The 11,655-nt window shown below is 41.5% G+C and overlaps 1 protein-coding gene across 1 annotated transcript in view; it reads right to left on the bottom strand.

Moving 5' to 3' along the window:
* Positions 1-2,165: 2,165 nt before the first annotated feature.
* The window catches only part of STAM (signal transducing adaptor molecule), a 77,460-nt gene continuing 67,970 nt past the window's right edge, over positions 2,166-11,655 (bottom strand). The window contains exon 15 of the mRNA XM_081553775.1: positions 2,166-3,438. Within this exon, the coding sequence (XP_081409901.1) occupies positions 3,244-3,438 (195 nt within the window). The 3' untranslated portion in view covers positions 2,166-3,243. The remainder of the gene's footprint in view (positions 3,439-11,655) is intronic.

Genomic DNA, 11,655 nt, shown 5'->3' with positions numbered 1-11,655 from the left:
TGTTGACAAGGAGCCCAACTGCATGTAAAGGGAAGACTGCTTGGGTTACCCTTGTAACAGACCACAGGTCGTGGTAGAGGCACAGTGACTGACTGACTCTGTGGTTGGGGAGATGACTAGATGCACAGGTAGGACTCGGGAAGGTGCGTAGAGTGAGCTGGACAGCCCTCCCTGCCCAGGCCTCCACCCACTCCACCAGACATGTTTGGATGAACATTCTGGCCACAAAATGTCCAGCTGTCTAAGAGTGGCCTGGCATGACCGGGGCCAATCACTTTCTCACCCTTAGGAATTTGAACTTAAACACATGTGGAGAAATTGACAAGTGGAGATAAAGGAGGCCATGATTTTTGAGTCAGAATCAGAGCAACTCAAACGGTATGTGCCAGAACCATCTCTGGCTTGTGGTTGAACTCGGTAACTTGTTGAATGAATGAACAAATGGAAGCCAAATGGTGAGGGAAGAGAAGAGTGAGCAGAGCAGGGAGGCCAATCCAGACAGTAACAGCCAGGACAGATCTGTGGGGCTAAGCAAGCACACCAAGGAAGACCAGCCCCCTAGTTGCTTGACTCCCCAGCTCACCTATATTCTCACAAAATGGGGCCTTTGTTCTTTGCAACCAAAGGGCTTGAGTATAAGGGGAAAAGAAGTGTTTCTGATCAGGGGCCAAATATACAGAAACAATATGTAAAACTACTGGATGATTCAGAGGACAGGATTGAAAAAATTGAAGTCAAGTTGACTACAGAAGGTGAATTTTGGCCTGTATTCATTTTTAAATTGACACACAATAATATCTCTATATTGTTACAGCAATCTTCTCTTTACAGTATAATTACATCTTATTTGAAAAATAGTTCTAAGAATTTTCATGATGCAGTGAGTTGGGGAGAGGGGTGGCAGAGAAAAACAATAGATTTTTGTTTTGAAATATTGTAGTTGTAGATTTAAATGTAAATTTATAATCCAGGAAGATAGCAATCTAACTGTTAACAGCATTATCCCTGGAGAATGGGTGAGGTGGGGCAGAGAGGGTTTTTGCATTTTTTAATATTTGCATAGTTGGAATATTTCACAAGCATAAAAATTAGAAAACAACTTTAGTAAACAGTCAACTGAGCAAAGAAATTTAAACTTTTTAAAAATTTTGTGTTCTATCTTTTAAAATCTTCCCTACACAATTTTTCCCCCTACTTCCAAGCAGAAGCAGAATGAACAAATTTTACTTTTGCTTACCCCTGCAATGGCTGAACTAAATAGCGGGGGCATAGCTTAGAGGCAAGCAGGAGATGGGGCAGTGGAGGGAGGCTGTGAAGGATTGTTTTCTGGCTGGGCAGTTGGGGTTGAATTCAGATATTTTCTCCTGATCTCACAGGAGAGTGTGAACAAGTGCCGTCTTCACCCCTCAGCCCCGGATTAAGGATTTTCATCTCTCAGAAATCTTTTCTTACTCTCCTTCTTCAAGTAGAAGCGAGTAATTCCTCTTGGGTGTAAAACACTTTTTGAGGGGATTTCCTTGGTCGTCCTGGAGAAGGCAATGGCAACCGACTCCAGTACTCTTGCCTGGAAAATCCCATGGACGGAGGAGCCTGGTAGGCTGCAGCCCATGGGGTCGCTAGGAGTCGGACACGACTGAGTGACTTCCCTTTCACTTTTCACTTTCATGCATAAGAGAAGGAAATGGCAACCCACTCCAGTGTTCTTGCCTAGAGAATCCCAGGGATGGCGAAGCCTGGTGGGCTGCCGTCTATGGGGTCGCACAGAGTCGGACACGACTGAAGCGACTTAGCAGCAGCAGCAGCCTTGGCCGTCCAGTGGTTAGGACTCTGTACGCCCACTGCAGGGGGCCCGGGTTCAATCCCTGGTCAGGAAACGAAGATCCTGAATGCCGCATAACTCAGACAAAAAAAAACAAATCCAACAGATTAAAGCTACATATAAAACACCTTTTGAATACTCTTGTTTCCCTAAGATGTTTGCACATTGGGTTCCTATGAAACTGAAAGTTCCCTGAAGGCAGACAGCATGTGCTTTTGTCTTTGTACCATCATTTCTTGGCACAACGCTCAGTACATAATCAGCCCTTAGTGTATATTTGGGGAAGGAAGGAAGGAACAGATGATGGGTAAGAGAAGTGGCGGGCAGCAGGGAGAATGTGCTAGACTGTGAAAATGGCTACCTTGTTTTTATTTCAGGGGAACGCTGTTTCTAAACTGACTCTGCAGGGGGAGAAATCACATACTACGAGTTCCAATACAATCTGCTCACTAAGCCCATGAGGTTCAGTGTCCTTGAGTGGCCCCAATGACAGCTGTCATGTCTCCTTCCTCACTAGCCATGGCTTCAAAGTCAAAGATCTTGGGGATTACAGAGCTTCTTAATCCCACAATGCATGTTTGGAAAAAAAAAAAAACAAAAAACTTTGCCCCTTGCAAGCATTCACAAAGACTTTCTACATCCCAATGTTAAAATGTCTTTCCCAACATTTTCCAACACACGTGCCCTCAAGAATGCATATCCCACGATGGATTTGCGTTGTTAACGAAGGTGGTTGGAGAGGACTGTCTGGTAATCATCTGGGCCAAGGCATAGTCTTCAATCATTTCAGGGTCCTCAGCCCCTCCAAAGTATCATTTGTCTAAATTTTCCATAACAGATTGAGAGGCATGGAAATCTCCTTCATGAGGGATAGAGTAACTAGCTAGTTTGCCAAAGGAAAAACAGAAAGCTTCAATGCCAGCTTGAAGCTATGGGTGAAAAACAATGCCACACCCCTGACAAACACAAAGGGATATAAGAGAGGGTTTAGGATCCCTACCCTACCCTTCAGCTGGGACCAGTTTCTGTCAGTCCAAATTCTGTCCCTTCTAAGTCTCCTGACGAGTCTGCCATGCAACTGTACTGCCAGTCACTGGAAGGACATGGAGGGGGACATTTTCAAGCCACCTGAATTCTTTACTTGGATTTATCCCAGATTGATTCGAGGAATTCTGCCCGAGTCTGCTCTTGAATGCTGGGTTTAACAACTTCCTGGTAGGAAACAGATTTGGTTTTCTGAAGCAGGGTCTGTGGTGGAAAGACTGAGTCTTGTGGTTAGAACTCACTTCCATGTAGGAGTGTTGATGCAGGAGTTTTTATTTTAGTAAGCAGAAGATATCATGCTGTCCAGGGCGACACCTGTTCTCCACACTTCCAACTGTCATTTCCTTCCTGCAGGCAGGAAGTCAAAAATTGAAAGTCTCTTAAATTGTTAGCAAGATCATTTGTAATCTCAAGGTTTTCTCATTGTTTTCAGCATTTTGTTCCGTGAAACAAAATGTACAAACTGCCAGGAATGTTCTGGCATGTCCATGGCTGGTTTCCTGTGATCGTGTGGTGTTGATATGCAGCAAGGCAGGCTCTGGTGGCAGTGAAACTGCTCCGGGATCAAGCAGGATCTACAAGAAGCCCAGACAAGAGGCAAAATTGTGTCCCTGCCCAATTTACTGATTATTTATCGTTTCCAAAGAATATTTCCAAAATACATTACTGATCCTCACAAGAAGAGGTCACCAAATAAATAACTTGAAGTAAACTCACTAAGATTATGTCCCACGTGATATAAATCCCTTTTTACTAATGTTATGCTGTCTTAGTCCAGACTATACTGAATTCATATTATAGGGAAAGGATTAATTTCAGCTCTCTGGCTATTTATAAACAAGCAACTTTGTAAGAGTAAAGACCACAGCATATCCACTCTTGCAACCCTTTGAATATCTATCTGCTATCTAGTGACTCTGTTCTTCAAAGTAACAAAATGTATAGAATGTCCTTACTTTTTAAAAATAATGGTACCAGATCTCAAAAAAAGCAGGAAGAAAGAAAGAAAGAAAACTTCCCATTCCAGGACTTACGTGGCAGTCCAGTGCTTTAAGATTCCATGCTTCCAAGGCAGGGGGCTTGGGTTCGATCCCTGGTCGGGGAACTAAGATCTCACAGGCTACATGGCACAGCAAAAACAAACATACCAACAAACAAACTAAAAACCTTCCCACTCCACTGGGCTTCCCTTGTGGCTCAGCTGGTAAAGAATCTGCCTGCAATGCAGGAGAGCAGGGTTCGATTCCTGGATTGGGAAGATCCCCTGGAGAAGGGAAAGGCTATCCACTCCAGTATTCTGGTTTGGAGAATTCCATGGACTGTATAGTCCATGGGGTCGCAAAGAATCAGACACGACTGAGTGAATTTCACTTTCACTTTCCCACTCCACTATATAATCATCACACAAATGTGCGTAGTGATATATAAACGGGAGTTAAGAATTAGAACATTAAAGAAAACAGAAAGTCACTTCATTCTTTACAATAACTCTCAGATTTTACTTTTTAAGGGACTGTAATAATCTAGTTAGCCTTTCAGCATTCCAAAATGACAAATTTAAGCAAAGAAGTAAAATCCATTTAAGTGAAGATGCAGCCCTAATTCATTCCAGTACATCCCCAAATTCACAAGAATAATTTAACCTAAATTCTTGTTGGTTAAGGATATGATAGTTTGAGCTTTCCAACTGTTTCTTACTTAAAAAACAAAAACAAAAGAAAACTTGAAAGCGATGTTAGTAGACACACTCATATCTTCAGAAAGTGAAGAAATGATGATTGTCCAGTTATATTGTTTAATGTATTAATAAAATCTCATTTAATGTATTAATAAAATCTTGGAGACCAAAATCTCCAAGTGGTTTGCCTTAATGCAGTGTTCTCTAACTCCACTGCATAGTGCGGGTTTGTTTTGGTTTAAGTGGGTATTTTTAAAGATATTGTGCGTTTGGAATCTTCTGACCTAAATTACCACTTAGACTATAGAGGTACATAACTAATATGTCTTCTTGAACTATATACATTTGGTCCATTTAGTTTGATAAGCATTTAATGAAAGAAATCAGCTGATCTCTTCTCTGTCAGAAACCTTCCCTGGGACTTCCCTGGGGTCCGGTGGTTAGGTCTCTGCACTTCCACTGCAGGGGGCACGGGTTTCAATTCCCGTTTGGGGAACTAAGATCCTGCATGACACGTGTTATGGTCAAAACAAAACAAAAAAGGCCCTCATTGGCTTCCCATCTAATTTAGAGTAAAAGTCCACAACTTTAGCAGAATTTTCAAGGCAGCTACCACCCAGAACATTTCTGACTTAATTTCCTATTTCTTTCCCATCCTCCTCCTCAGTCTTCTTTAAACACATTAGGCATCAAGGCTTCCTCAGCCTGCCCCCTCCCTGCTCTCACCTGAAGATGCCCCAAAAGCCAACCACCTCACTCTCTTTAGGTCTTTACATAAATGATACTTTGTCCATGAGACTGCTTGCCCAAAATCCCAATAGTCTCCCCTCTCAATTTCCTGTTCTTCTCCCTTTTTTCTTTTGACTTATTAATAGCATAATGTTTACTTGACTTATTCATTGCATTAATTGCCTGCCCTTCCAATTGTTGTGTTGTGCTCAGTCGCTCAGTCGTGTCCGACTCTTTATGACCCCATGGACTGTAGCCCGCCAGTCTCCTCTGTCCATGGGGATTATCCAGGCAAGAATACAGGAGCAAGTTGCCATGCCCTCCTCCAGGGGATCTTCCCAAGCCAGGGATCAAACCCAGGTCTCCCGCATTCCAGGTAGATTCTTTACCGTTGAGCCACCAGGGATAAGTTTCTTTAGGGGTTTCCCAGGTGGCACAGTGGTAAAGAATCTGCCTGCCAATGCAGGAGATATGGGCTCAATCCCTGGGTCAGGAAGATCCCCTAGAGGAGGAAATGGTAACCCATTCCAGTATTGCCTGGAAAATCCCGTGGACAGAGGAGCCTGTTGGGTTACAGTCCATGAGGTTGCAAAAGAGTCAGACATGACTGAGCAACTGAGCACACATGCATGCAAGTTTCTTTAGGACAGGAATTTTTACCAATTTTGATCTGCTATATACTCATACTAGGCTAGTGCTTAGCACATAGTAAGAGCTCAGTAATTATTTGTTGAAAGAGTAAATGACAGAATGAATTCACAAATATACAGAGTGGACTCTCTTTGCAAACTATGACACTGATGCAGAAGCACAAAGGTGACCAAGACAGCTCTCTGCCCTTACAGGTTATGATCTGGTGAAGAGACAGATGGAGCCATGGGTCATTTCAGTACAAGTGCAATGAGAAATGTGTGTCCAACTCATCATGGGTGCAGAGAGGAGAGGTACATGGTCAACCTAGAAGTTCAGGTGAAGTTTCCTGAATAAAAACAGGCACTTTCTTGAGTTGAAGAACCTACTCTAGCTAGAGAAATAGAATACTGTTTCAAAGTTTATTTTTTTCTTTTTTTAATATTTATTTTTATTCATTTGGTGGCACTGGGTCTTAGTTGCAGCACCTGAGATCTTTCGTTGTGGCATGTGAACTCTTAGTTGCAAAATGTGAGATCTAGTTCCCTGACCAGGGATCAAACCTGGATCCCCTACATTGTGATCATGTTGTCTTAACTACTGGACCACCAAGGAAGTTCCTCTTCCAAAGGTCTTAATAGAATAAACTTTTAAGTTTTGCTCCAAGGTGTGACATAAGCAAGATGGTGGAATGGGAAGTCCCCAGCCCTGGTCTTCCAACAGAAATGTCAATTTAGTAACATCCACAGACAAGAATGCCTTTGTGAGAATTCTAGAACCCAGGGAGAAGATTACAGCACCCTGATAGAGTGTGAAAACTAAAATGAGAAAATCACATTTAAAAGGACAAGAACAGTTTTACTTTGTTCACAGGGCCCTCACCCCTGACCCCAAGCCAGCACATCAGCACAGAGAAGGAGCCCCTGGGCCCGTGATTTCTCTAGCAGAGAAAAGGAGACCAAGGTACAGATCCAACTTTCCCAGCATTTCAAGGCACTGCTCAAGAGGCCCACTTCTGTCTCACCTCATGCAGAAAACTGAAGAAACTGGCACAGCTAGACCACCTAGGGATTGTTACAAAGTAAGAAGGGATGGCTAGTGCACACAGATCTCAGAGATGGTCCCTCAGCCCACCAACAACCCTACCTGACCACGAGCTCCACCAGCCAGCCCCATCCAGCTATAGGTCCCACTAGCCAATCCTGTCCAACCACAAACCCCACAGGCACTGCTGAATTACATAACCTAAGGACCCTGGAATTGAAAGCCCCTACCTGTGGAGGATCCCAGAATTGGCTGACTGATAGTGATGAAGTCCTTTCCCTGTAGAAACTCTCTTGAAATGCACAGACACCAGTACAAGGACACAAAGACCACAGAGAATCAGGGAAACATGACACCACCAAGGGAAACATAAACTTCTAGTGTATGTGTGCTCAGTCGCTAAGCCACGTCCCACTCTTTGTGACCCCATGGACTGTAGCCTGCCAGGCTGTCCATGGGATTCTCCAGGTAAGAAAAGTGGAGTGGATTGCCATTTCCTCTTCCAGAGGATCTTCCCAACCCAGGAATCGAACCCACGTCTCCTGCATTGGGAGGCAGATTCTTTACCACTGAGTCACTTTCACTTTTCACTTTCATGCACTGGAGAAGGAAATGGCAACCCACTCCAGTGTTCTTGCCTAGAGAATCTCAGGGACGGGGGAGCCTGGTGGGCTGCCGTCTATGGGGTCGCACAGAGTCGGACACGACCGAAGTGACTAAGCAGCAGCAGCAGCACCTGGGAAAATCATAAACTTCTAGTAATTGACCCTGAAGAAATGGAGTTCCACAAACTGCCAAAGACTTTAAACCAATCATCTTAAAAAGCTCAGTGGGCTATAACAGAATACAGATAAACAACTAAATAAAATCAGGAAAAGACAGGAATGAAATGGGATGGGATAACATCAGCAAGATGGCAATATTAGAATTCCCAGTGCCTATCCTTTCCCAGAAACATCCATTGGAACAACAATCCACAAGTATTTATAAAAATACCTTCAGAAGACCTAAGCATTCCAGATGAAGGATGACAGCCCCTGGGCAGAGCACAGAAAAGAGAAAAGAGGCATTGAAGATGGTGGGAAAGGTAACTTCACATTATGTCTATGATCCTCCTCTAAACTCAGGCAGCCCATTAGGGAAACAAACATCCTCCCTGTGGGAGGAAGTGAAGTGAGCACCCAGCTCCACTGCAGACCCCAGCATGGTCCCTCAGCACCACCATCCTCAGGTGGCTCTTTTGGTGCAAGGTTTCTGGTGGGCTCTTGTAAACCCAAGATCCCACCCATCCCAGCACTGGGTTGGAATCTGCAGCTCTAGGCACCAAAATGGCCTCCGTGAACCCAGGCTCCAGGCAGGCTCCTATTAATCCAGGCTCCCAGCCAGGCCCAATGCTAGGTCAGCTATTATAGACCCAGGCTCCCAACCCACCAGGGCACCATGTTAGTTCCATGAAGCCAGGCACCCAGCCCAGAACCAGGATAGGACTTCCAGACCCAGACACTGGGCTCACCCCAGGTCCACAGCACTTAGCTGGTTCTGGGGAACCAGGATCCAGGTCTGATCCCATGGACTCAGGCGCTGTAAGCCCAAGGACTTCATCAGAAAGGTCAACCACAGACACCACCCCGTATGGCTCGCCCATAATATCTCACTGGTAAAGGGCTTTCCTTGCTGAAGCCACCCTGTAAAGACTAGAAGAGGTGTCTACTTCTTCAAATGTACAGAAACCAACACAAAGCCACAGGGTCATTAATAATCAAGGAAATATGATTAGCTACAATGACTGACCCTAAAGAAAGGGAGATCTACGAACTGTTTCACAAACAGTGAAATCCTTCAGTCAGAGCAGCAAAAGAAAAATGAGTAAAAGAGTGAACAAAGCCTCCAAAAACTGTGGGATACCATTGACAGAAGTCATCTATACATTACTGGAGTCAGAGAAGAAAAGAGGGAGAAATGACAGAAAGCTTATTAAAAGAAATAATGACTGAGAACTTCTCAAATCTGGAGGGATATCTGGATACCCAAGTTCATGAAGCTAACAGGCAATCCCAAAATTTCAATTCAAAAAATTTTCTCCAAGATACATTATAATAAAACAGTCCAAAATTGAAGATAGAGACCATTTTAAAAAACAGAAAAAGAAAGATTAATTCCTCACATATAACAAAATCTACACAAGTCAATCAGTGAATTTCTCAGCTGAAACCTTGCTGACCAAAAGAGAATGAGATGGTATATTCAATGTGTTGAGAAAGAAAACACAAAAACAAAACCAACCAAATAAGAATACTTTGCCCAACAAAGTTCTCTTTCAGAAATGAAGGAGAGATCAAGACTTTCCTCAAAAAACAAAATCTGAAGGAGTTCATCACCATTAGACCTGCCCAATGAGATATTAAAAGTAGTTCTTCAAGTTTTTTTTTTCAATAATAATAGGAGACTATCATACTTCATGTTAACAATGGATGTATCTTTCAGATGGAAAATCAATAATGGAATGCCAGACTTGCACAATACTATACACCAATTTTGACTTAACAACATATACAGACTATATTCCAAACCAAGAGCAGTGGAATATATACTCTTTTTAAGCATACAGGGAACATTTTCTGGGATAGATCACATGCTAAGTCACAAAACAAATCTCTACAAGTTTAAGAACACTAAAATCTCTTTTACTTTATTTTATTGCACTTTTCAATGAAATAAAACTAGAAATCAGTAACAAAAGGAAATTAAGAAAACAGAGAAGGTGAGGGTGGGACGTTCTGGGAGAATAGCATTGAAACATGTATATTATCATATGTGAAACAGAACACCATTCCATGTTCGATGCATGAGACAAATGCTCAGGGCTGGGGCAATGGGATGACCCAGAGGGATGGGATGGGGAGGGAGGTGGGTGGGGGGTCCAGGAAGGGGAACACATGTAAACCCATGGCTGATTCATGTCAATGTATGGCAAAAACTATTACAATATTGTAAAGTAATTAGCCCCCAACTAAAATAAATAAATTTATAAAATAAAAAAAAAAAAAAAAGAAAACACACAAATATTTGGAAATCAATCCACTCTTGACCAACCACTGAGTCAAAGAAGAAGTCAAAGGGAAATTTAAAAATATCTTGAGACAAATGAAAACAATAATAAAATATACCAAAGCTTAGGGGATATAGCAAAAGCAGTACTGAGAAGGAAGTTTTTAGTGATAAACACATTAAAAAAGATCTCATACAACCTACCTTTACACCTCAAGTAAACAGAAAAAGAACTAAGCTCAAAATTAGCATAAAGAAGCAGATAATGACTAGCAGAAATTGATGAAATAAAGAATAAACAATACAAAAAATAGAGAAAACTGAGTTATTTTTTAAAAGATAAACATAATCAATAAATCATTAGCTGAACTAACTGTAAAAAAGAGAAAAGACTAAAAATCAAAAATGAAAGAGGAGATGTTACAAGTTATGTCACAGAAATTTAAAAAAATCGTAAGGGACTATTATGAACAATTATATATTAACAAGTTGGACAACTTAGAAGAAACATTTAAAGAAACCACCAAGACTGAGTCAAGAAGTAGAAAGACTGAACAGATCAATGACAAATAATGAGACTGAATCAATAATCAAGAACCTCCCAACAAGGCACAGGCCCAGAAGGTTTCATAGGTAAATTTATCACCAAATATTTAAGAAAAATTAATACCAATCCTTCAAACTCTCCTAGAAAATAAAAAGAGAACACTTCTAAACTTCTTTTATTAGGCCAGCACCACCTTGATAGCAGAGCCAGGCAAAAAAACAAGAAAAAAAGCCAAAAAACTACAGGCTAATATTCCTGATTAACATGGATATAAAAAATTCTCAACAAAATATTAGCAAACTTAATTCAATAGCACATTAAAAGGATCATAATGACCAGGTAGGACTTATCCCTGGAATGTAAGGGTAGTTCAACACATGCAAGTCAATGTGACAATGTCATGTTAAGAGAATGAAGGACAAAAATCACGATTGTTTCAATACATGCAGAAAAATGTATCTGACAACATTCAACACTTTTTCATCAGACTCCAAAAAAAAAAAAAAAAAACATTAAGTATAGAAGAACTTACCTCAACACAACAAAGGCCCTATATGAAAACCCACAGCTAACATCATACTCAATGGTGGAAAAACAAAATTTTCTCCCTAAAATCTGGAACAAGACACCACTTGTCAAGATAGCTATTATAAAGGGGAAAAAAAAATATAATTGGTGAGGATGGATACGGAGAAACTGGAATCTTTGTTGTACACTGTTGGTGGGAATGTAAAATGGTATAGCTGCTATGGAAAATAGTATGGAGCATCCTCAAAATATTAAAAGTAGATCTACCACATGACCGTGACTTCTGGGACTGAATTGAAATCAGGATCTTGAAGAGGAATCTGCACTCCCACATTCACCGCAGCTTTATTCACAACAGCCAAGAAATGGAAACAACCCAAATGTGCACTAGATGAATGAATATGGAATGTATACACAATGCAATATTATTCTGCCTTTAAAAAGGAAATCCTACTCTTTGCAACAACACCGAAGACATGATGAATGAAATAAATCAGTCACAGAAAGACAAATACTGCGTGATTCCTCTAATATGAGGCATGTAATATAGTCAGACGTAGAGAAGTAGACAATATAATGGTGGTACCT

This window comes from Giraffa tippelskirchi, chromosome 13 (assembly GCF_054371585.1).
Source record: "Giraffa tippelskirchi isolate mGirTip1 chromosome 13, T2T-mGirTip1v1.2.pri, whole genome shotgun sequence".
Taxonomy (NCBI): Eukaryota; Metazoa; Chordata; class Mammalia; order Artiodactyla; family Giraffidae; genus Giraffa; species Giraffa tippelskirchi.
Note: the sequence above shows the minus strand (reverse complement) of the source record. Positions and strands in the feature narration are given on the sequence as shown.